The 27,188-nt window shown below is 33.4% G+C and overlaps 1 protein-coding gene across 12 annotated transcripts in view; it reads right to left on the reverse strand.

Moving 5' to 3' along the window:
* Nucleotides 1-27,188, reverse strand: part of Ccdc88a (coiled-coil domain containing 88A) — a 141,581-nt gene that overhangs the window by 22,866 nt on the left and 91,527 nt on the right. For 11 of the 12 annotated variants that reach the window (XR_010040548.1, XM_063229404.1, XM_063229406.1 and 8 more), the window contains 7 exons: nucleotides 26,120-26,247; nucleotides 22,853-22,994; nucleotides 19,837-20,001; nucleotides 8,100-8,261; nucleotides 6,949-7,226; nucleotides 6,596-6,739; nucleotides 3,907-4,093 (listed from right to left, as the gene is read on the reverse strand). Coding sequence is in view for 11 of the 12 variants with exons in the window: in XM_063229404.1 (XP_063085474.1) it covers nucleotides 3,907-4,093; nucleotides 6,596-6,739; nucleotides 6,949-7,226; nucleotides 8,100-8,261; nucleotides 19,837-20,001; nucleotides 22,853-22,994; nucleotides 26,120-26,247 (1,206 nt within the window). In the remaining variant the exon portion in view is untranslated. The remainder of the gene's footprint in view (nucleotides 1-3,906; nucleotides 4,094-6,595; nucleotides 6,740-6,948; nucleotides 7,227-8,099; nucleotides 8,262-19,836; nucleotides 20,002-22,852; nucleotides 22,995-26,119; nucleotides 26,248-27,188) is intronic. The other variant, XM_063229401.1, reaches the window with a different exon arrangement.

Below are 27,188 nucleotides of genomic sequence, written 5' to 3' on the forward strand. Positions count from 1 at the left end.
AAGGACAAATAACTTATGTGAAGTGTCCGGTAGTATACACAGTGCATTCTTAATAAATCTCATTCTTTCCCCAACCATCATTTTCAAGAAAGCTTAAAAATTTGTGTTTAGTTTTGGGGATTTCATCAAAGAGAGTCAAGTGCTTTAGTCAATAATTATTAGTAACAAGTTTGGGCACTTAGTAGAAACTGGAAACATGCCCTTGATAGGCCAAAAGTTTTAAGAGCTGTCAGAAAACCCAAAACAGTGATTCTCAAAATTTAGCATCAGGGCTGGGGATTTAGCTCAGTGGCATAAGCACCTGCCTTGCAAGCAGGTGGTCGTGAGTTCGATCCCCGGTACTGATAAAAATGAAAAAAACAAAAACAAAACAAAACAAAACAAAATTTAGCATCACTTTTAGAGTAGATTTCTGGGCTTAGCATTTGAATTCAGCAGGTATGGTGTGGAGCACATAGACGTAAACAGTATTAAAAAGAAAAAAGCAAGCAACATATATCCCTCACAATCATTACTCTTCTTTTTCCCTCCCAAAGAGGGAAATTTTTGGAAAATTCTCAAAAGGTAGAAAAAAATCAGGAAGAACAATGCTTACTGTGAATAATCATAACAATCTAGATCTATAATTGTCAATGTTGTATTGTGTTTGGTTTAATTATATATTATTACATTGAAATATATGTGGTAGAGTCACTGAAAAATGGAATGCATTTATTCTCTTTTCTACTTATACTTCCTTGCAATATGACTACACACTGTTTTTCTCATTAAGCAGTGGAGAAAATGTTTTTCTAAATTTTATTTTAAAGAGAATAAAACAAAACAAAGCAAATCAGAGCAGAACAATGCAAGTAACACAGGACTTAACAACAAGACAACAGGAAATCAACAGTGGCTACCATAATGTCTCTTGTTTTCTTCAGAATACAATACAATCAAACAAAACAAAATAGTATAAAACCAATGAAAATACAAAAGAATGAAAGCATTATGGGACTTCAAAACCAGGCAATAGGAAAACAATAATGGCTCCCATAATGCCTCTTGTTCTCTTCAAAATAGTTGCCCATACCCTCATACACAATGAAATCAAGTAATAGGAAACAGACTAAAACCGAGCAAAATAAAAGAGTGAAAGCATTACAGGACTTTAAAACCAGATAACAGGAAACAAACAATGGATACTATAATTGTCTCGTTTTTTAAAAAATTGCTATTCACATTATCACACGTAATAAAATCAAGCAAAACAGAACAAAACCAATTAAAAGAATGAGAGCATTATAGGAGTTCAAAACAAGATAATAGGAAATCATCATGATTACCACAATACATCCCATTACATTCAAAATAGCTGCCCACACCATCTGACACAGTAAAATCTAACAAAACAAGACAGAACAAAACCAAACCTAACAAAATTGTGAAAACATTACAAGAATTCAAAACAAGACAATAAGAAATTAACATTGGTTACCATCTTCTCTTCCTAGTGTTTCCTCTCCTATCACTTTTATAGCATCTATTGTGTTTTTGGATCCCACGAACTCCTCCTTTTTTTTACGCTGGTGTTTACCCATTTGAGTTCAAACTGTTTCACCAATGAGCATGACCTCTAGTTGCATTCATTCACCTACAAGAGTTTTGAGATTATCCTACTTTATAGCTGGGGAGCTTTCCATTGTGTGAAAATGTCATATCTTTCTTATCCATTCTGTGATTGATGGGCAAGTGCCTTTGCTTTTTTTCTGGTCTCCTGTTGCATGGAATAATAGTTTTACTCTCCTTTGATTTTTCTATGAATTTCCTTTTTAGTTAAATGTGTTTCTTGTATACAGTATATCGATGGATTTTGTTTCTTGATTTACTCCCCCTGTGTTTCTTTTTGTTGCTCATCTGGGGCCATCTGCATTAATGGTTACAACCAGCATACATTGGTTTGTCTCTGCCATGTTATCCTCTTGCTGTTGGCCCTCCACTTTTCCCCTTCATTCAACTGACTGTCCTGTTTGGTGACCCTCCACTACTATTTTCTTGCAATATGATTATTCACTCTTCCTATTAAGCAGTGGAATCTATTTTCCCTCTTCTTGAATGAAAAAGTGGAGTGATTATGTGGAAGTTCCTAGTCAACATCTCAACACCTCAAGAGGCTTTGTGTGCTTCCGGTTTGTCTACCAGACCGCTTTGTAGAGAATGAACAACCAAGGGAAGAGATATTCTAGGCAGCTTCCATAGAGACTAGCCAGCTCCTCAGCATATCTAACTTTAGATGCAGCAGTAAACTCCTCCCTATATAACAGTAAGGTGGACTGGCACATCTGCTTTGCCAACCACAGACTCTTGAGCAAAAACAATGTTTATCACCTGTGTAGTTTTATGATTGTTACAGAGCATTATTATGTCAAAAGACAACTAATGAGATAAACACACAGAAAAGGAGAAAGAAATTAATACAGCTAAATGAATTATCTCAAAGTTAACAATTAAATGAGCACAGAAATCGAAAAACATTAATTACATTCCAGAAATACTGTTACACTAACCTCCAGTCACCATCTCTTCCTGAGTTTAACTACCATAAGACTTCTTACACCATAATTTATTTTTCAGCCTTTGCCCAAGAGTTAACGCTTGACCCATACTGTGACAGAACTACAGATGGGTAGCAGTCAGGGCTCATTCTGGTCTCTCCTGGGCAGCCTTCCAGACTACCAGTGACATGTGAGACTTTCTCAAAATTCACGATGACTCTCTCATTTCTTGGAACTCCTAGATTTCTGACTAGTTCACTGGTCTGTGTGCTTCAGTACTATTTCAACCAGCATGCTGTTTGAGGGTTGACTTGATAATTTTCCTAAGCGTGGAACACCCTGCCCGATTTTTTTGGATGTGTGTATGTGTGTGTATTAGCGGAGGCTGAACTAAAGGCCTTCACACTGAGCTACATTCCCAGCCCTTTTTTGTTTTTCAGTGTGAGACACTCTTGCTAAGACATTAAGTTATTCAGGCTGCCCTCAAACTTGAGATCATCTAGCCTCAACCTCGCTGAGTGGTAGGATTAGACATGTGCCACCACATCAGGCTGTAATGGTGCTTTTCTGTGCTCTGCTCCAAACAAGTCAACCTCCTGCAGTAGCAAAACTGCTAATTTTTATTAAAAAAAATTTTTTTTTAGTATTGGGGATCAAACTCATGACCTCACTCACACTTTCCAGGCAGGCAACTTGTGCTTCTGAGCTAACTCCCCAGCCCAGCTGCTGATTTTTAAAGCTTGCCCTATGCTCTGTCAGAATGGCCCAGTAACTGAACCATGGGAGGGGAAGGGAAGAGAAACTACAGTATAAAAACACTGCAGACAACCAATGTTACTCCTAAAGTGGAATAGTTTTTCTTTAATAAATGCCTCTCAGCTTAAATTCTAGAGTCCTAAAATGGTTATTTTTGAAATTTATGACCATTTATTTTTTCTTTCAGGAGTTGATTTATAATGTCCCTCAGAAGTATACCACCTTAACTATTATTTTATTTAGACCATTACAAACTGTTCATAGGATGAATGTTCTGAACTTTCTGAATTATGCTGGGTAAATTATATGTTTTTAAATAATTTTTTTCTATTAGTTTATAATTTAGATTTTAGAATATACAACTGTTTTCATTAAAGAAGCACAAATTTTTATAATTTTCTGTGTATTTGGTGACATAATTTAAACTAATAGTAAAAAAATAATGAAATTAGTTATACAGTTTTTCTGAATTGTGAATCTTAATGGTTCATGATCAATTCTTTTAGAAGCACCCCATTAAGTATATACTGCAATTGCTATTATAATAAAATTTACTTTTCAGGTATGTTTTGATACTATAGGAAGGAAACAGTAATTAAAACTCATTGAAGCTTACCTCACACTGGTTATTCAGCTTTGTGGATGTGATATCCAGTTGTTGGTATTGTTCCTTTAGCTTTGAAAATTCAGCTTCTAATCGTGTTTGTTCCAGTTTAGAATTATTTAGGAGACTTTTCAAGTTTTTGTGGTCAGTCTGTAAAACTTCGGTCTCTTTTAAAAGCTGACTATATGTATGATTCAACCTATATTTAGAAACAGTGACAAAAATAGAATTAGATTTGGTTAATAGCATTAGTTGTACTTACATAACATGAAAATGCTATAAATAACATTCAAACATACTTAAGAGAATAAAAAGATTTTTTTTTTTTTGTCTTTTTCGGTTTTTATCGGTACCAGGGATCAAACTCACGACAGCCTGCTTGCAAGGCAGGTGCTTATGCCGCTGAGCTAAATCCCCAGCCCCTAAAAAGATTCTTTATTAGTTACAAATCTTGAGGACTGTTTGTTCAAACCAGATTTTAAAACTTCTAAGTACTTTTCTAGAAAAGAATTATTTAGCTTTAAAATAATGTTGAATAAATTTACTATGTAAAATTTAAAGTATTAATAAAAATTTTTAGATGAGTGGTTTCCAACCTTTGTGGCACCATGGACTGGTTTTGTGGAAGACAGTTTTTCCAAGGACTCGGAAGGCTGGGGTGTGGTTTGGGGATGACTAAGGTATATTACATTTATTGTGGATTTTATTTGTATTCTTACTAGATTCACATAGAGAGTGTGCCACCTGGTTCCCACACATGGAGCCTTTCATAGCAGGGTTCATGTTCCCTTAGGAACTAATGCCTCCTTGATCTGAGAGGAGACAGAGCTCAGGTGGAAAGGGAGCGATGGGGTGCTGCTGTAAACAGGGACGGAAGCTTTGCTCACTTGCTTGCTGCTCAACTCCTGCTGGGAAGATTGGTTTTTAAGAGGTCACAAACCAGTATCAGGTCAGAGGCCCAGGAGTTGGAGCCTCTATTTTTAATTAAATAACAAAAGAGCAGATCAGTCCAGTTTTGATTTCACAGAGAATTCAGATTCCAAAATTGAGTAACAAACAGGAGATCAAGAGAATAAATAAACCCAGATGAAATACTGTCAGTGTGCTGGCTGACAACTGATACATATAAGTTTAACCAAATTGTAGTTGTTGACATTTTTACAAGTGTAGAAAATTATTCCTATTTATGTTATTCCCAGTTATTATTTTACAAAATCAAGCTATAGGTTTTTGTTCCCAAATTTTACCTTCAAAACAAGAAAAGTTCATTGATCCCTAAGTTAAGGTCCTTTCTATGAAGGACCACAGAATACACACATAAGGCCCTGAAGACCATAACAGTCTCTGTAGTATGCTTTTTGACTCACATCCCACCATCTCTTGACAATTTAAAATTTTTTTTAGTTTGGGGGCTGCATTGAGAGAAATCACAAGCTGGATCTGGCTTACTGCACTGGTTGGCATCTCTGTATTGTAGCATTCAGTTCAGGAACTCACAGAAAAGGGACAACTACACAGAACAAACTCTTGTTCAGGATTGTCCTTGTTTAGAGTATCTAATAGTTTACCTCAATTCATTCCTTAAAGAATTTAACTCAGTTTATAAAAAATCTTGAATACTGTTTTTTTTAACAATCAAAACTTGGTTAAAAAGATAACTAAAATGGCAAAATTAGACATACATTAAATAGGCTGAGTCAGTGAATGAATGCGTTTCATGAGTCAGACGTCAATTAGACACATAGCTGCAAATCAGATCAATAACTATGACAATCAAAAACTTTCCTTCTGGTTTGAGGCTTTAACTTAGTAGCACAGGCGTTTGCCTAGCAAGTACAAGGTCATGAGTTTGATCCCCAGTACCAAAAAAAAAAAAATTCCTACTGATGTTTCATGATTTGGGAGAATAGGTAACACAAACAAAGAAAATAACTACCTCAATGTCTCTATGGTAAATGCTAAATAGAGCTGAGTTTTTCATACTATCCTTTAAATCTTTACTACTAAACTACAAATTCATTAAAAACAATTCTAAGTGAGTTTTTCATTTTCTGAGGCTTTCAATTAAAATGTAACTGTCCTTTGACAATTAAGACCATCAATGCATAAGACAAATAGAATTATAAATAAAAATAACTAGCCTGGCAATTACTAGGCTGCTCATTTGTAGCAATTTCAACAGACAAGAATTAGGATATTAGCCAAGTGAAAAGATAACTACATTCAATTAGATTCTATTTCAATAAAGTATTTAAATTTCATTGGGGAAACAACTTTTATGAGTAATATAACTTGAAAACTTAGTTGAACAGAAAAAGAATAATGAGGAAACAGGACAACTAGGTTTTTGAGTGATTCCCTAACTGCATAACTTTGTTATATAGCTTGCTTATTATCTGGAGTTTCTTTTTGAGCCAAGCTTTCTATGCAATTCAGACTGGCCTTGAACTTACTTTGTAGCCCAAGGCTGGCCTCAAACTTATGGCGATCCTCCTGTCTCTGCCTACCAAGTGCTAGGATTACAAGTGTGTGCCACTATGCCTGGCTTATCCCAAATTTTAAAACAAATCTTTTTTACTACATTGAATACATTCTACTTTATATTTTAGAATTTTCATTCAAAGTTAGAGTTGGTAGTACAAACAGGCAGCATATATTTCAGATACAAGGAATACAGAATTAAAACATGTAAATATGTTACCTATCATTTTCACCACAAAGTTTCTTGTACTCTGCAGCTACCGTCTCATGGTTTTTATTTTTAAGCAGCATTTTTTCCTGCTCTACTTTAAGCATTTTTTCCAGATCTTCCAACTGTCCTTTCTGTTTTAATAACTGATTGTAACTGGGGAAAGAAAGTTAAATATGAGTTTATATTATTTTCAAAAAATTTCAGAAATAAGACTAATTTATCAATACATGACACAAAACACATGAATTTATATAGATTTCCTACATAAACTGCCTCTAAATGTATTTAACACAAAAAATTTATTTTAGTACCTGAAGAAAATTTGTTTTAAATTAACAACACCACAGAATATAATAAATTACCGGTCTTCAAGGTCTTTATGTTCTGCTTCAAGATTTTTGTGGGCGGACTTAAGAGTTCCGTGTTTAGAGATGAGAGACTCATATTCTGAAGCCTGCCTTTCATGAAGAAGTTCCAGCTTTTCATGATCTTTGATAAGCGAATCATAGAGAGATTTCAAATCTTCTCGTTCTTTGATTATAGATTCATTTTCATTTTCTAAGGAAGACTGTTGAATTAGGAGTTGTGCATTCTGGTTCATAAGTGAGGTACTTTGTGAATTAAGAGTGGAATTTTCAACCTGTAAGAATACATATTATTACCAGACAGAAGAGAAACAGTTTGTATTGTTCTTTTAAAAAAAAAAAAAACAAGAGGTTGTAAAGTTAAAAATTTAAGGAAACTCTAATGAGTTTATAGATTTACTCTTATTATACTGGGAAAGTCCAATAATTTATTTTCCCAAAGTATAAGGTGACCATTTAATTTTTTATTTTTGGAGATATATATATATACATACATACATATATACACATATATTTACATATATGCATTATATACGTTTTAGGTTGAATTTGTTTTAAGTGAATGTTATCAACAACCACTATTTTGGTATTCCAAAGAATTTAAAATACTAGTTTATCATTCTAGAATTTGGGAGTTGATACAACTGAAAAATTTTATTTGGAAATTTTCTCAAGTTCAAATTAGATTAGTCATTGTTTTTTCACTTGGAAAAGGGACAGAGAAGGAATCTCCTTCTGCCCTATCAGTTTTTATAAAAGAAGGATCTTTTGAACTAAGGATAAGACTAGTAACAAAATTCCACTAACGGGTAAGAAACCAGTTAAATGAAATAAATAGTACACTGCAACTACACTGTAAAGCAAGGGCTTCTGTCTGATTAATTACAGTAAGTTTCTTAAAATGATGGAAAATTATCATTAAATAAAATCACCTTTAATTCTCTGTATTGTAGGGTGAATATTAGTATTTAGAGGCTCTAACATGTAAAAATGCTGATATTTGACAGTTTGACAAGGAAATTAAGACATTTTCATTTATTCAATTAATCATTCAATTCACTCACAAAGAATGATTATATGACTACCCTCCCTTACTTTAAAAGTATAATTCAAGAGTTTGGCATATCCCCAAAATATCACATTACAACCTGAAGATTGGCATTCTGCGTCTGAAGAGTGGTATTCTGTTCCTGTAATGACACTGTCTGCCGCTGAAGTGCAAGAATCTGTGCCTGCAAATTATTATTCTGGGTTTCAAGCTGCTTCAGTTGAGTTTTCAGTGCCTGTTTCTCTGCTTGTAGTGTAGCATTCTTTAAAAAAAAAAAAAAAGGCCACAAAATTAAAATTAAAAAGATACCAGTATTTGGCTTAATAAGCATTTATACTATTATGATTAATATTTTTTTTAAAATTCCCCCTTTATCTCAAATCAGAAACAGATTTTCACCTAATAATATACTAAATCTTTACTACTGTGTTCATACTGTCTGCTTATAACGTGCCACAAATAAAATATTCAGCATAAATACAGTTATTAACACAAGAAAATAGAGTAAGATAGTCAGATTCATGGTTTTAATACTGTTCAAAATATGAAGCAGGGTTGTATCCACCCAAAAGGGATTGCCCTTTGTACTTACCCAAAGCCAAACGTATACATTTCCACTCACACAGGTGAGTGGAAATTCCAGAAACAGTAACAAAACTCAGTATTTTCCAACAAATATTTGGAGGTTTACAGAAACAATCTTAACTCTGTTTAAAATGTTTAGCCCATAATAGATCTAACAGATATTACGTATTTTTAAAAAGTTTTTATTAATGTTTTAGTGTATGATTGTATTTATCATAGAAAGTTGGTACACACTTAATTCTGTTTATTTCTACTTCTCTGCTTCTCCTTTACCCTCCCCTTCATCTCTTGATCCCCTTCCTATTTGGAAAAGATCTATCTCCCCTATTTCCTACTATGTCTTTTATTTTAGTCTTTACTTATATTTTGGGTTTCTCATGTAAGAGAAATCATGTGATATTTAAGCTCTGATTTCACTTAACATTATGGTTTCAAGGTACATCCATTTTTTCTACAAATGACTCAAATTTGTTTTTATTTATGGCAGACTAATCTCTGTGTGTAATATCACATTTTCTTTATTTATTCATCTGAAGGGTCTATATGTAGTTTCCAAGATGTAGCTATTATAAAATGTACTGCTATAAACACATATATGCATATATCACTGTAATATGGTATTTTTAACTCTTTCAAGAAGACCCTTAGAAAGCTTAAGCAAACCAGAATTGCTAATTTTAGTTTTTGAAGAAACTCCATACTGATTTCCATGAGGGTTGTACTAGTTTACATTCCAACCAAAAATAAAGGTTTCCTTTTCTCCCTACACCATCAACAGCATTTATTGTTTCATGATAGCAGTTCTTTCTAGAATAAGATGAAATGTCAGTGTTGATTTGATTTACATTTTTCTAATGGCCAGAGATATTGAACATTTTTTCATGTATTTACTGGCCATTTAATGCCTTCAGAGAAATGTCTACTCATTTTAGTTTCCTGTTTTTTGACTGGGTCATTCAATTTGAGGGGGTCTAGTCATTCTGCCTCTTTATATATTCCACAAATCAGCACTGGCAAAATTTTTTCCATTCTGTTGGCTGTTTGCTGGGCAAAAATACTTAAATTCGATATAATCATATCTGTTGATGTTATTTCTTGTGCAACTGGGATTCTGTCCAGAAAATCCTTGCCTATGCCTTTCTTTGAGAGTTTTATTTTAAATCTTCAGGCAGATTAAAGTGTACTTGGTTTAATATTTATTTGATCCACTTTGATCTTACTTTGGTATATGACAGGAGATATTTGTCTAGATTCAATCTTCTACACATGGATAGCCAATTTTCCCAGCACCATTTGTTAAAGAGGTTATTGTTCCTCAAATATGTTTTCTGCCACTTTATCAAAAGATCAGATTGCTAAACGTGCCTCGGATTGTTTCTATATCCTCTATTCTGTTCCACTGACCCACATGTCTGTATAGGTGCTGGTACTATGCTATTTTTTGTTACTATAGCTTTGTTAATACAACTTGAGATCAGGGATTGTGATGCCTTCTGCTTTGCTTTTGTTGCCCAGGATTGCTTGTGCTATCGTAGGTCTTTTCTGGTACCATATGAATTTTAATTAAGATTATTTAGTTCTTATTTAGTTCTACAACCACTGCTGTTACTTTGACTGCATTCAATCTGTGTATCTGTTTTAGTATATAGCCATTCTGACAGTATTGGTTTTGTGTACCCAGCATCAGGGGATATCTGCCCATTTTTTGTTGTCTTTGCTCTCCTTTTTCATTTTAGGGTTCCTCACTTTCTTGGTTAGCTTAGTTCCTAAGCACTTAATTTTCTTCATGCTATTGTGAATGATACTGTTTTCCTAATTTCCGCCTTGGTGAATTCATTATTGGTATACAGAAACACTACTGATTTTTGTGCAATGACAGTATATCCTGCTACATTACTGAATAAGGTTATTAATTCTAGGCATCCCTTGGAGTTTTTTGGGTCTTCTATGTAAAGAATTGTCTCATCTGCAAATAATGATAATTTAAGTTCTTCCTTTCCGACAAGTATACCTTTTTTTTCCTCCTTTAGCTTTACTGCTGAGCTATTATTATACTGAACAAGAATAGTCATAGTGGACATCCTTATCTTGTTCTTGATTTTAGGGGAACAATTTCAGCTTTTCCTGATTTAATACAATACTGGCAATAAGTTTATCATAAAATGGCTTTTATCAAATTGAGGCTATACACACACACACACACACACACACACACACACACACTCGTATATATAATATATATGGAATTCTTTTGGATTCTCCATTTGTGGAAGAACAGGTTTTCAAAGTAGTTACCTAACAATCTTCAAGATTTTGTGGTATCTATTGTGATTTTGCCTTTTTCATTCCTAATTGGATTGTAAGGATCTTATCTTTTCTTTTTTAGGTAGGTACGCAGCACATGGGACCAAGAGTGTATCTGTATTATTTATTCTTTTGAAGGAACAGCCTTCAATGGCTTCTTTTCCCTTTACATTTCAGTTTCAGTGATTTCTTCTTTGATGGCCCTTTCTTGTAGTGGCTTTGAATATGTATTGTTCCTATTCTTCTAGGATCTGGAGGTGATTAGGTTATTTAGGATCACTCAGTTTTTCTGATATGGACATTCACAGCCATAAACTTACTTCTCAGGACTGCTTTCATTGTGTCCTATGGGTTCTTACTACGTTGAACTGGCATCATTTTGTTCTAGAAATTCTGTTTAACTTCTTCCTGGATTTCTTTTGTGACCCAGTGATTATTCTAGAGTGTATTATTTATTCTTTTTGTTTGTATAATTTTTATGTTTTTTTCCACTGATTTCTAATTTCATTGTGCTATGATTTGATAATATGCATGGGGTAATTTTAATTCTTTTGCATTCACTTAAGCATGTTTTTTACTGGTCTGGTTTTTTTTTTTTTTTTGTCTTTTTCCTTTTTATCGGTACCAGGGATCGAACTCACGACTATCTGCTTCCAAGGCAGGCGCTTATGCCGCTGAGCTAAATCCCCAGCCCCCTACTGGTCTGTTTTGAACAACAGAATTTTGAAAACTCTGAGTTTTTTTTTTGTCTAGTTGATCTATTTGTGACAGAGGAGTATTAAGGTTCTCTGGGTGACTCTATGCTATTATTGTTAAATTCTTTTCTATTTTTAATGATGATTTAGTTGTGGAATTAGCAGATATTTAGAACTATGTTAATGTTTATCTTTTATGTCTAATAGTTTTTGTTTTATGAAGTTGGGCCACTACTCACTACATTTATGTTTTGAATTGTTACCTCTTCCTATTCAATTGTCCCCATTCCTGTTTTCTTTTCTGTGTTACTGACATAGGAATTCACCATGTAGTTCAGGTTGACCTTAAGCTCACTTTGTTGCCCAGGATGGCCTCGAAATCCCAGTAACCTGCCTGTCTCAGCCTCCCAGCCTCCCCATGGCTGCCTCTCTCAGCCTCCCCATGGGATTACAGCCATGTGTCACTATCCTCAACCAATTATTCCTTTAATGAATTTTTTTTTTTTGCCTCTTCAGATCAGATTTGGTTTGAAGTTCATTTTTTCTGAAAATAAGATAGCTACTGCCACTTGTTTTCAGGATCCTGATATATGGAAGTTTTCCATCCTATGGATTTCAGTCTAGGAATTTATTTTGGGGTTAAATGTGTTTCTTGTGTATGGCATACCATTTGGGTTTTTTCTTGATCCCATCGTTGATCTATGACTTTTGATTGCAGATTTCAGACCAATTACAGAATTACTGTGAATGGTACTGACTTGTTCCTTTCACTGTCTTCTTGTAGCTAAATCTTTTTTTTTTTTTGCCATGCCATTTGCTTAACTACTGACTCTATATGGTGTATTCTTTCCATTAGACTTTTTGGCACTGATGACCTCATCGTCTGTTTCTAGGATATCCTTGACAACTGTTTTGGACTGCTGGTTTCATGGTCATGAATTTTGTTATGTAGAACCACCTTATAACTGCATCAATTTTGAAAGATAATGTTGCAGAATATATTAATCTGATTTGTCAATTTTCTTACAAGGTTTGAAATACTTCTCTCTTCAACCCCTCTTGGCCTTTAAAGTTTGTGTTGAGATGTCTCCTGTAATTCTAATGGATTTAATTTAATTTTATAATTTTTTACTTTAATAGCTTTTAAGATTCTGTCCTGTGTCAGACTTGTGGGATTTGAGTGCAATGTGTTGTGGAGTTATTCTTTTCTGGTCAGGGATATTTGGGGTAGTATATGTCTTATTTATCTGAATATGTTAAGTTCTTTCCTATACTTGGAAAGGTTTCTGAGAACAATTTTTTTTTAAAGGCCGCATGTGTTGTCTTCTGATTTTTCACAAATTCCAAATAACCTTAGCTTCATTGCATCTTCTAGCTGCTGGATTCACTCACGCCATGCTCTTGTTTTTAAAGGTATCTCTAAGTATATGCTAATCTGTATGAATCGTATCTTCTAGTTCTGACACTCTGTCCTTAAATTACTTCTAGTGCTTACACTTTCAACAGAAAATTTTTTATCTCCTGGATTTGATACATTTTGTGAACTCTTTAATTTTCTGCAAACTGGTTCTTCATATTTTGTATCTTTTTTTTAAGCTTAGCTAGCTTTTTATCAGTGTCATGTATAAGCTATCATTTTATCAAGTTATTGTTTAATTATATCATCTTTGTGCTCATCAAAGATCTTACCAATGTATGTTGTTTTCTTGTCTCCTCTTTTATCATTTGGTACAATTCAGCTGATGGCTTTTGATTTCCTCCCCTTTGGGGCTTTGGGTCAGCTTTGGGTGAGAGCCATTTTGTTACCTTTTTCTCATGTTTCTGTTTTTCTTTTTTCCTTTATTTTGAGGGAGGGTCTCACTAGTTCACTAGTTCAGGGTATCCTTGAACTATGTAGCCAAGGCTGGCTCCAAATTTGACAGGCTACTTCTACCTCAGCTTCCTATGTGCTGGATTAAAGGCATGTACCATCATGCCCAGCAATTTTACTTTTTTTTTTTTTTTGGCTGAAGTTTACAGGTTGCCTACAGTGCAAAGACATTGATGATAGTATGGTAATTTCTAGTTAGGGTTTACTTTCCAGTGATTGGTTCTGGGTATGGTTAACTATAGGTCTTTGGCTTTGTCCTAAGAGTTGACCACTTCCATTAATTTTGGGAGGGGAGGGAGCAGTATAATTGGCTTCACGTCCAGTTTTGGGGAAATGAACTACTGATAACACAAAGACAAAACATTGGCATACAGTAAAAACCAATTAGTAGCAACAACTATGTCACCCTAGCAATAGTCATAAAATCACCAATAATAAAGTCAGATATGAACTAGATACTGACATACTATAAAAGCCAAAAAAGCTACCACTGTACAACTTGAACAGTAGAAAAGAAATCTGTAATTCTAAGAGAAATACAAAGACAAACCAACATTGATGATATACAGGAAGTATCTGCTAATTCCACAACTAAATCATCATTAAAAATAGAAAAGAATTTAATAATAATAGCATAGAGTAAACCAGATATATACATATTAATAGATCTTAATAGTAATAGTGAAGATGGAGGGAGTGGGAAAAGGGAAAATGAACACAGAGTTTGAAAGAGAAACGCAAGGTGAGAACAGAAAAATAAAAAGGATCTTATTAAGAAATGAAAGAAAATTAATAGAACTATATAAAAGTAAGATGTTACATATTTTCTTTATTCTTTTCATATATAAACACTCACTAAACTATTACAAATGTGGGATTTCTGGAATATATCCAAAGAAATCACATCATTTTCAGTTTTTTCAGTATATATTCAGGATATCCTTGAATTCAGGGTACCCTGAAATTCACAGTTAAGTGAATTACAAATTGTAGTTTTTTAATGTGATAGACATTAAATACTTGACATGAATATTATATATTCAAGATTATTTCATATTAAATTAAAAAGAAATTAGCATCAAAATGTACAAAGATTCGACCAGAAACAAAATTTTAATATACAAAAGGGCCATAGTTGCATGTTACAGTTGACTCACAACAGCATTTTTATCTCTATTAGGAGACAAAAATTAATTTACTTTCATATTATATATGCTACATGTCACTGAATAAAAGGCAAATCATGATTCAATCTACATAATATATCACAAAACCAAAATTGAAGAAGCAAAATGCTTTGAGATATCTTTTAATATCTTGTAATATCTCAAGAAGAAAAAATTTAGAATAAAAAAGTAGAATGTAGCCAATATAATATTGGCAGATATACCAAAACTACAACTTTATAATAAGGCTAACCATCTTTGTAATCCCATTATCTAAGATGCTAAAATATGACAGTTAACTTTTTTCCAATAAAATTTTATGGTCCATGGATAAAAAAGATTCATATACAGAATTACACATGCCAGCTCAACTGGTGAAATGCATTATGAATCCAAGTGACAGATGTATGTGCACACAGATAGTATGTATACATATTCCTGAACAGTTAAAAATTTATATTTATAAAATGAATAATAAATATATAAAAAGATCCATTCCTCACTCATAATTTAAAATGTTCAAATTAAAATATTTCTATCACTTTAACAAAAATGTAAAACACTGGTAACACTTGATGTCAATCTAGAAAGATAGGTACACTCAAATATTGGTAAGAGAACTGATATGATTTTTAAAAACTAGTACAAAACCATCAATTAAAATTAAACACACACATAGAGATGTATATATCTGTTAGCCTAGCAATTCCATTGTTAGTAATTTAGCATTCCTAGAACATGTTTGTTTATACATGGATATTCGCTGAAAAAAAGGTAAATGTTCACACATGTGGAATTTATTTAAATAAACTATGATACTATCTAAATCATAGAAAATATATGGTTATGACAAAATGAGACACTACTACATCACTAAAACTGAGATATCTATAAGATAATGTAATTGAAAAATGTAAACAGTAATTTTGTATAGCATTATCTTACTGGTATTAATTTACAAAAGAAATGTACATGCCTATATGGATAAACTGTAAATGTGAGATGATAAACTAGTGATTAATTCTGAACGAGAAAGTAGCATTCAGTGGTGTGGGGATCAATTTTTGTTTTCATAGATGCAAAGTTTTAACTAAATATATTACATTCAAAACCAGGAATAACCACGGCTATTTTTACTTCTTGGTATGTACATTTCTGATTAAACTTGTTCATCTTTTATGGGTAAAATATACAGTGCTAAAATTTTTTGATTATTTTTTACTATCAAGTATTAATTGAACATACTCAACTAGTAAGCACTAAGAGTTGATAATCAATTATTGAAAGTTGGTGAAGACTGGGAGCATATCACAGCCTTTCCAAGACTTGTAATCCAAACACTTAGAAAACAACGAGGCAATTAGAAATTACAAAGGTAAAACCATAACTGAAAGTGCCAAAATGAGAAAATTGTAAGAAACTACTTTGAAAACTTATATTCTAATAAATTGCAGAGCCCACAAGAATGGAGAAATTCCTATACACGTAAGAATTACCAAAATTGAACCAAGAAGATAAAAAAAAACTTTGAATATAACAAAAGCAGGCAATGAATTTGAGGCAGTAATGAAAACTACCAACAAAGAAAAAGTCCAAGACCCAAAAGAATCATCGCAGAATTTTACTTATTCCAGGAAGCTAGCATTACCTTGATACCAATGTTGGACAATGACTTTAGCAAAAAACCAAATCTACAGGCCAAGGTTCTTAATGAAGATAGACTCAAAAATCCACAACAAGATATTAGCAAACAGAAAGCATTAAAAAAGAGCATACATAAGACCAAATTGGGAATATTCCAGACATGGAAGCATGGCTCAACATTTGTAAATCAATAAATGTAATAAATCACATCAATAAAAGCACAGATAAAATTCACATGTTCATCTTAGGAAGCCCTTTTACAAAATTCAACATCCATTCATGATAAAAATCCTGAAGAACATAGATATAAAAAGACCTTATCTCAATCTGTAAAAGCCACATTATGACAAACCCATTGCCAGCATCACAATTAATGGGGAAACCAATGAAAGCTTTTTCTCTAAAATCACGAAGAAGGTGTCTATTCTCACCACTCTGTTCAATGTAACACTTGAAACTATAGCCAGAGCAATCAGAAAAACAGAAAAAACAAGCAAACAAACAAAAAACCCCCAAGGAATATAAGGAAAAGAAAAAATCATCCATCCCTATTCCTAGATGGAATGATCCCTTTACAAATGACCAAACAACTCATCCAAAAGATTTCTAGAATAAATTCAGCAATGTAGCAGGATTAAAAAAAAAAAAAAATCACACAAAAATCAGTCTGGTTTCTATGTAAACAAAATGAACCCGCTGAAAAGAAGTTAGAAAAACAATCTCATTCACAATAGCATCAAAAAATTAAAATACTTATTGATGTAACAAGGAAGTGAAAGGCCTCTATAATAAAAGGTATAGTATCCTGAAAAGACCTGTGTTCCTGGGCTGAACCAATACTGTCAAAATAGTCATATTATTAAAACGGATATAAAGGCTCAGTGGAATCCTACTTAAAATATGAACAGCATTTTTTCACAGAAATAGAAAAAGAACCTAAACCACCCTAAACTATATATGTAACCAGAAGACACTCAGAGTGGTACAAGAAATCCTGACAATAAAAGCAAAGCAGGAGAACTCACAATTCTGGATTTGAAGTTATATTACAAATCTACAGTGACACAAAGAGGCATGTTATTGACACAAAACCAAACATCAATTAATGAGACAGAACAGAAAATGTAGAAAAGGGGCTAAAAACATACAGTGGAGAAATAAAGCCTCTTTGACAAACAGTGCTGGGAAAACTGGTTATCCACAGGCAGAAGAATGAATGTAGCCTTGTATCGCATACTATATACTAAAATAAAACCAAAATGGATCAAAAACCTAGATCTTAACACAGAAACCATGAATCTCCTGGAAGATAAGTGAAACTCTCATAGAAATAGTCATGGGCAAGAACTTTCTGAACAGTACCAAATGTACAAGAAATAACATCAAGAATCAACAAATGTGATTATATCAAATTAAAAACCATTTGTGCAATGAAGGAAACTAACAACATGAAGAGATAAACTACAGAATGGGGGAAAAATTTTTTTTGCCAGCTACTCCCCAGGCAATAATATTAGAATATATAAAGAACTATAAAAATAAGACTCCTAAATGAAAGACCCAATCAAAAATTGAAAACTGAAATGAACAGATACTTCTTGAAAGTACAAATGGCTACTTTCATAAACAATGAAAAAAAATGTCTGGCCATTCAAGGAAAGCAAATCGAAACAACACTGAGGTTCCATCTTCCTCCAGAAAAAATTGCTGTCACCCAACACTCAAAAAATAACGAATGCTGGCACAACTGTGGGGAAAAAGGAACCTTTCTCCATTTTTGGTGAGAATGTAAACCAGTAACTAGAATGACATTTCTTGAAAAATTAAAAACAGAAATTTCATTCAACCCAGCCATACTTTTTCTGGATATATTCCCCCAAAAGTTAAAGACATCACATTTCAGTGATATATGCATACTGTTATTTATATTATTTATTTATTTATTGAGATGGGGTCTTGCTGTATATTCCAGGCTGGCCTCAAACTTGTGCTTCTGCTGCCTCAGCTTCAAATGTTTGTGCCACCACATCCAGCAACAAAATCTTATTTACAGCAGTACAATTCACAATAGGTAAATCTTAGAAATAGCCGATGTGTCCATCAACTCATGAGTGGATAACAAAAATGTGGTGTGTATGTACAATGACGTACTCCTCAGCCACAAAGAGGAATAACTGAGTCATTTGTAGGAAAATGGATGCCCTTTGAGACCATTCCTAAATAAATCAAGACATAGGTTAAACATTGCATGGTTTCTCTTATATGAGGTTTTTCGTATATGAGAAATCCAAAATATAAATAATTTGAAGAGCAAAATAAAAGACAGTTGATAGGAAACAGAGAGTCAGTCCTTTTGCTTATGGGAAGGGGACTTATAGAGGAGGGAGGGAGTAGTAATAAAAAGGACTAAGGTTTGATATGCATTTGTACCAGTTCTCCAAGATGAATTGATTATATAATATGAATACAAACTAATAAAATGTAAAAAGAAATTAAGAGACACTTACTTGCCAGGCAGTGTCGAAATGGAAAGACTGTGACACTACATATTTTTTAAAAAATAGACAAAACAGTAAATGAGTGAATTAAAAATGTAACTTCATCAATGAAGAGTGCTACAAAAAAACGAATTGTGACAGTGGTATTTTAATAAGTGCTTTAGCTTAGGCACAGCTGCTTTACCAGCAAAGAGCTCATGCAAGATACATGATATGGCACCTTCATGCTACGGGGAACCAGCCATGTGTTCAGACAGGGAAGGCAAAAGAACCAAAAAACCCCGAGGTACAAATAAACAGAAAAAGGTCAATATGGTCAGAATTAATACACTTACCATGTACCCGGCATTACTGAAACATTTCCCAGCTTTTAACAGATAACACTGTTATCCTCAGATGTTAAATAAGGGCAGGCAGAGATTTGGCATGATGTGGGGTCGGAGCAATAGCCCAGGCAAGGATACAGTAAGGGACCTGAATTTTATTTCATTGAAATGAATTCACTGAAGATTTTAATAATGAAGTGACCTGACCTAGATTATTTCATAAAGATTCCTCTAGCTGTGTGCTGAGACGTCTGAATGGTGCAGAAGCGGGAAAGGCAACTACACTATCCTAATAGTCCAGAACAGAGGTGATGGTACTGGTAGAACAGAGACAGAAAGAAGCAGATGTGTTTGGGTTTATTTCCAGAATAAAGCTGACAAAGTTTGCTCATGGACTTATGTAAGGTTGGCAGAGAAAAGTTTAAATTATTAAATCTTTGGTCTCAAAAGCCGGGCGTGGTGGCACACTCCTGTAATCCCAGCACTCGGGAGGCTGAGGTAGGAGAATCGTTTGTAAATTCAAGACCAGTGATCCAAAGGCCAGCCTGAACTGCGTAAGGAGACTATCTTAAAAAGACAAAACAAAATGAAACACACCTTTAGTCTTTTTGTATTATAAAATAAACAGCTGCAGAAGTTTTAAAGAAATAATACCAGATTAAATTATCGAAGTCATATGTGATAAATACATTCAATGATCCTTTATTTCTAAAATACTATGTTCCTACTAGGAATTTTAAAATACTCACATTTCTTTCTACTTCAATTAATCTGTCTTTAACTTTCAGAAGCTCTCTAGTTGTTTCTTGACTCTCTCTCTCCCATTTGTTGTCTTCACCAGATACTGGAGGAGAGCTCTGCACCATCCTTTCCTCATCTTGTCTCTGTTTCAGGCCTTCATAGTTTTTTTTCACCTAAAATTTTATTTAAGACATTTCAATGGGAAGAAAAATCAGTATATATATATATATATATATTTTTTTTTTTTTTGGTACCAGGAATCAAACTCATGACTGCACGCTTGCAAGGCAGACACTTATGCCGCTGAGCTAAATCCCCAGCCCTAATCAGTTATATTTTTCACAATTAATTTGTCTCTGCATTGGTTTGGTGAATGTGAGCCATTTTCATTTTATAATGTGATAAATAGTAAGTCTGATTATCATGATTATTATCAATTTAAGCTTTAAAAAAGCAAATCCTTTTTTGTTAGAAGTATTAAATATACTGTTGCTGTGGCATATGCTGCTGCAATATGTTATATAATTTCAAATCCTACTGTTTATGATGAAAATGGCCTTCAAGAATAGATTAACTGGGCAGGATGCCACACACCTATTATCCCATCTACCTAAAGGCTAAGGCAGGAATAATGTGTAGGTTCAAAACCAGCCTGAGTAACTCAGTTATAATCTGTCTCAAAAATAAAAATAAAAAAGGCTGAAGATGTAGCTCAGTGGCAAAATGCTCGACTATGATGTGTGAAGCACAATTTTATACCACACACATGAAAGTGTCCCACACATTTTTTATTTGTGCATATCTGAATTTAAGTTTTACTCATGTATTCAGTGCACTGTTTTTTTCCCCTATCGCTGTGTTGTCTTCCGTTTTATGGTTATACCAAAAGTTAAATATTCAATTATCATTGGACGCTCACTGGGTATTTTCCAGTTTTTAAAATAAATTACGACAAATCAAAGTATTATAAAAACTCATATGAGGCTTGATGTGGTAGTGCATGCCTGTAATTCTTGCACTTCAGAGGCTAAAGCAGGGTACTAAAAAGAGTTCAAGGCCAATTTGGGCTACATAGTGAGTTTAAGGCCAGCCTAAATTATGTTGCAAAAAATCCTAACCATTAAAAAAAAAATTCCACAAAATACCCTTAATCTATGTTTTCATTTTCATGGAATAAACAGAATTGGTCATTTTTACAGGCTACGTAAAAAGGCTGTATGTCTACCTTTATCAGAAACTATCATATTTGTTCTCCTTCTCCTCTCTTTCTCTCTCTCTCTTCTCTCTCTCTCTCTCTCTCTCTCTCTCTCTCTCTCTCTCTCTCTCTCTCTCTCTCTTTGTCCTAGGGGCTAAACTTTGGGCTTTCACACTCAGCTACGTATCCAGCCCCTTTTATTTTGAGACAGGATCTCACTACCAAGTGGCTCAGGCTGGGCTAGAACCTGTGATCCTCCTAAGTTCTGGGTTTACAGGAATGTGCCACCATACCCCATTTGTAATATAGCTTTCTAAATTAGTTATACCATTATACATTCCCACTAGTAAGTATGACAGTCCCAGTGTTTTAAAGTCTCATGAATGTAAGATCAGTATTTCCATATAAATTTTAGAGTTAGTATGTGTATATACTAACTCTTGGATTTTGTTTAGGGTTATGCTGTATCAACAGATTTGTTTAGGGAGATCTGCCCGTTGACAGTACTGAGTACTCCAATTCATGGACAGAATTTAATAGGGTATTCTTTAGATATTGCTAGTATAGAGTTCCGCTTTACAACATTTAAAAAAAATTTTAGTAAATGTTTTAAAGATTTGTAGTAAGAGTTCTTACATGTGTTTCCTTAGTTTCATTCCTAAGTAGTTAATGTTATTTTACAGTATTATAAATGCAGTTTTAACTTGTAATTTACAGCTTTTCACTGATAAATTCACTTTGGCTATACAAAGTTTTTCATTAAGCCTCCTAAGTGCTGGGATTACAATTGTACACTACCATGGCTGACTGCAATGAAAATCTTAATATAATCTATGTCTGTACAGTCATCAGAGGTAATGAATGCTGTAAAGCATGGGGTCACAAAGCCAGAGCAACTCCCCTAGATGAATCTAATTTCACATCTGAAGCATTACTTGGCGGGAGGGTGATTCTTCAGCAGCTTTGTGAAAAGGGATGCATAATACAGCCCTGTTACCTGTTTGTATTTTCTTTAGTGTTCTGAGTAGAATAGTTTTAAATGTAGCCTACAATAATCTTTTGGCTAAATGTTTAGTTGACCTTAAGATAAGTTCTAGGGCAACGCTGAGATCATAAAAGGAACAATAAACCAGATCAGGACTGTATCATGGGCCAGGGATTTAGCTTAGCAGCGTAATCGCCTGCCTTGCAAGCACATGGTCATGAGTCAGATCCTCAGGTACCAAAAAAAACAACAGACTGTATCATGGGCTAACCCTATGGAATGGAAAAATCTCTTACATTTCAGTTATTTACTCAGAGAAAACAGACAGACTTATTTCACTAAGTAATTCCTTGTGTGCCACCTGCAAACAGGCTTAGAGATCATCTCATACTAATGAGAGCTTTTCTTTTAATACCATACATTTTCTTCTACTTGATATCCTCAGTGACATCTTTACCAATCAAAATTTTATCTGGCTTCTCAACAGGAAGCATGCCAGAGTGGTATTTCTATCCCACTGTTTATTTAATGAAATAAGCCTGCCTCTTCCTTATCTCACCCTTATAATTCTAGTATGTTCTTATATTAGAATACACCCTTATAATATGTTCTCAACTGCATGAGGGACATTACATGCATGGAGCAGGACTGAATGAATTAATTAAAGTTTGTAACCCTTATATTAACCACATAACAAAGATCTGTTTAGGAATGCTCTCAAATTTATGAAAAGGAAAAAACAGAGTAAATGATGTTTCTATTTTTATTTTCTATTTTACACATTTCTGTCCAAATATTTATAAAATAAATAATAATTAACATTATTTCCCATTAAACCACTTACTGTTTTAAGTTCTTGGCGCAGTTGCTGGTTATAATTTGTGGATTCTTCTAATCGAGCTTCTAAAGCAGCAATTTTTTCTTCTTTTATTTCAAGGGATTTCTTGAGAGTGGATTCTAATTTTGATTCCAAAAGTTTGTACCTACTATCCAAACACAAAATATGGTTCATCATTGGAGAATAGAAAATAATTTGTAAAGATAATTACCAAAAATCGATGTGATAAGCTTTTTAAAGGCTTTTTAAGAGATAAATTTTAATTCCTCTTACTGCTTGAATTTGGTTTAAAAAGTATCCCTAGTCAAGAAGCAATGATAACAGCAAAATCAACGAGTGAACAGAGCTCCAGTAATATGTCCCAGATTGTCAAAAGCAACAATTTATGCTCAAGAAAGAAGTCTGAAGATTTAACTCCAAAATATTTTTTTGTTTTACAAGATTAAAGTCAGTTGTAATGACTTTAATGGATTTGTCATGTCACATTTGTACTTGCTATTAATATTTAAGTACAGTATTTATACTAAGGCCAATGAACAGTTAAGAATTAAAATCCACCGAGGCCATTATTAAGAGTAATTATAGCAAAAACGGTAATGACATGCCTGTAATATAGTATGGCAATAGGGAGATAGATTTGACTATTAATATTCTGGTCACTTTCTGAAATGATGGGAGTATGTGAAAAAAATTTTTAAAAAGGATGGCACATGAACATAATTTGAGTGTCTCATAAACCAAAAATTAGGATTAACCCTTTTCTTATACCTAGGTATCATGAAGACAAAACCAAATAAAAATTTGAGTATATATAATTTTATCACATTCTTTACTGTAATTTGTATATGCACATATTTCTGCTTAATCAGATTTTAACTATACTGAATATAGAGATATTGTAACTATACTGAATATAGAGAATAAATCTCATTCATGAATGTTGGTATTGGCTTAAGCCAACAAGTATTTTTAATGTATTTCATAATGATTTTGGATATGTTTAATGCTGTGATATCTAGGTTGTTTGTGAACTATACTGAAACTAATGCAGAGTAAGCAGAGAAAAGTAAAATCTCAGGTGAGATGATGAATGGGAATACTCAATACAAAATAAATGGCTAAAAGACCTAAAAAGAAAACCCTGAAAAAGAAGTATATCCAAAAAGAAAACACAGGCTAACATGGCTGCTTAAAAAAAAAAAAAAAGAAAGAAAAAAATGCTCATATTATAATTCTACCACCAAACTTTGTTGATTGCATTTTAATATCTATTCACATTCAATTCCACAACTGGCCTATTTCTCTACAGCAAAGTAAGTTACTTGGTAACAGCTATATCGTCAAAGGAAGTCAGAAGGAATAGTATTAGAAAAGGAGAAAGATGAGACTAATACAAGAATTACAGGCCATCATCTAAGACTGATATATGTGATTCCAAGACAGAAAAAATGGAAGATTAAATGAATCAATGTTTGTGAACCTTTCTTTGTGACATAAAAGCTTACACACTAAGAAAGAAGCTGATTTAATGGCCTAAGATGCTTCTTTACTCATTTCCCTAAATCTAATCATGGTTATCATTCGCTCTCCATCTCATCACATTCAGTGCTTTCATCATATAAACAGGTGCACAATGAATGTACCATATCATGCCTTTCATCTTCCGTATCTCTGAAAGAACTGTTAACATCTTTATGTTTTTATACAGCTGTTTCTGTCTACGTGAAATGCCCTTTGCCACTGTTTCCACTTTGAAAACTTCTGGCCGCCTTTATGGTTTCAGCTGAAGCACTATTGCTTTTTTGATGCTGAATGAGCAGCAGATTAAAAGAGCTCAATTAACTCTAGCTAAATGTATGAATTAAAGTTTGGAAAGAGATGTCAAAAAAATAGGAAGGGGCCAATGAGACTCAGATTAATAAATGCATATCAGACTCAATTAGATCAGCTGTATGGTTTAACTCTGTATTTTCTTCTGCCAAGAGCAAGCAGAACATAACAAGTAATCTAAAGTGGCGCATATGTGGTATCTACTGAAGAGTGAATTGTAATGACACTCAACTTTCTGATTTAAACAAATATTTTCTCATGAAATATTCAAAGTGTTACTCAATAATGGTTGCCTGACCTGAACCAAATGTTAGAATAAGTGCCTAAAATTGTTATTCCACAATTAAGCTTTTAAGTAAATTCACTTTTAGTATTCTCAAAAGCACATTAGCAAATGCCAAATAGTAAAAGCATTAGTTTTTCTTTTCTTTGCTTTTTTTTTTTTGAGAGAGGGTGTCTTTATAAGTCCAGACTGGCCTTAAACTCACTATGTAGCCGGGGCTGGCCTTGGAACTTGTAGCAATCCTTCTGCTTGTGTCTCTCTCTCTTTTTTTTTTTTTTTTTTTTTTTTTTTTGGTACCAGGGATTGAACTCATGACCTTGTACTTGCCAGGCAGGTTCTTATGCCACTGAGCTAAATCCTTGGCCCAGTCTCCCAATTTTGAAGCTGCATGCATATGCCATCATGTCTGGCTTCTTAAATTTTATATATTATTCTAATACATTAATATATAATATACATAACAATAATGGGTAGGTAATAAAATGTTATAAAAGTTCCAATGAATGAAAATGTAGTCTATATAAAATAACATTCTTAACAATACAGAACTGCTAGCTGGAATCAAACGGACCAGTAAGTGCTAAATAGTACAGTTAGCTGAAGATCAGATGAAATCTATCAGAAACTGATAGATTGTAACTACCATGGAAATACAGAAATAATCTTTAGATCTATAATCATTTTAAAATTGAAGAGTATATAATTTATCTTGTTTGTAAAGCCTGTGTTTTTCATATCGTTTCTATTATCTTCCCTTTTTTCACACTTTTTCTCCATTTCTTTGTGACAAAATCAAGTACTGAGCCATTTAAGCACATGATTCAAGTGAAAAATAACTTGCTTAATTATTTTATGAGGTCTGTTGTTGACATTTCAACTTTTATTATAGCCTCTGATCTTCTGCTACATGATGGCAACCTGTTTTATGACTGGATTTGTAACTATTATAAATGACAACCTGTTTTGTAACTGTATTTACATAACTTTTTTGCTTTTTCATATAGATGATAGAGTTGTCTTTGATTCGTTTTTTTTTTTTTTTAGAGAACTTTCTCTAAGGGAAGAAATGTCTTCTGAGTTAGTGTAAGTGTTTTCTCCAGATAGTGTAGGAAAGAACTTGAGTAAAATAATAATTTCAATTTTTTCCAGAAAGTACTCACCTGTCATCAGTACTTTGCTCATCATGTAAGAGTCTCTCCTTATTTAACCCTATCTTCTCAAGCTCATGAGTTAATTTTTCAAGATCATTGTTCATTTGTTGAGTCTTCAATTTTTCACTCACCAAATCCTTATTTTAAAAGGAATGTACAACTAAGTGACAATAATATGAAAATGCCAAGATTCTATTTACTATCATCCAGGAGTATATATAATTTGAAACAGGAATGAAATAAGTGTTGTCAATGAACCGTTCTATTATTACTAAAAAGTAATTAGCAATGAAGTTAAGCACAGATGAAACAATTCTTTCTTTTCTCATGCTAATTCTTTTTAACCCTAATGTTAAAAACTAAAGGGAGAAACTCTTGTGAATATTCATCCATGTCAGGTTTGTAAACTTAAGGGAAAATAACCCACATTTCCATTGAGTCTTTAATACTGGACAGAAACTTTAATACATATCTCTTATTATGAAAGTACCCTGGGTAACATACTGCTTTTCACAAGTTTCTTTCTGCAGGTGGAAAAGCTGAAATACTGATTTCAAGAACTAGATGTTCTTAGAAATTCAGGCACAAGAACTTGTTTATGTCTGCAAAACTACAGAGCTTAACAGAAAGAAAAAACAAAACAACTAAGTCACCTTAATGCCTTTCTAGCAGAAAGCCAAAATGCCCAAAGTGACTTTCGGCCAAAATGATAAAATACTTTTCCAATGCATTTCAAGGGTTATCAAATGGTGTATTGTTTCTCCCCACCCCCAAGGGCAACATACTATCTTACCTGCATCAACCATGCTTTATAAAACATATTGTCAACTTGCTCTTACAAATTTCAGAATTATTCTGTTTTATTCTGTAGGGTCTCACTTTTAAGGCTAGCCTTAAACTCATTTGCAACCCAGGGTGTCTTGGAATTCTGAGAAAATCTTTTGCCTCAGAGACCTGTCTGCTGGGATCACAGATGGGGGCCATAACACCGGGCTCAGTACACAGATCATGCACTCTTTAAGTTGAAACTAATTTGCATTCTCTCACTTCTTAAAATTCATGGGGTCCTAGAATCTTA

This window comes from Cavia porcellus, unplaced genomic scaffold, assembly GCF_034190915.1.
Source record: "Cavia porcellus strain 051 isolate PalLab524CR breed Dunkin Hartley unplaced genomic scaffold, mCavPor4.1 scaffold_18, whole genome shotgun sequence".
NCBI lineage: Eukaryota > Metazoa > Chordata > Mammalia > Rodentia > Caviidae > Cavia > Cavia porcellus.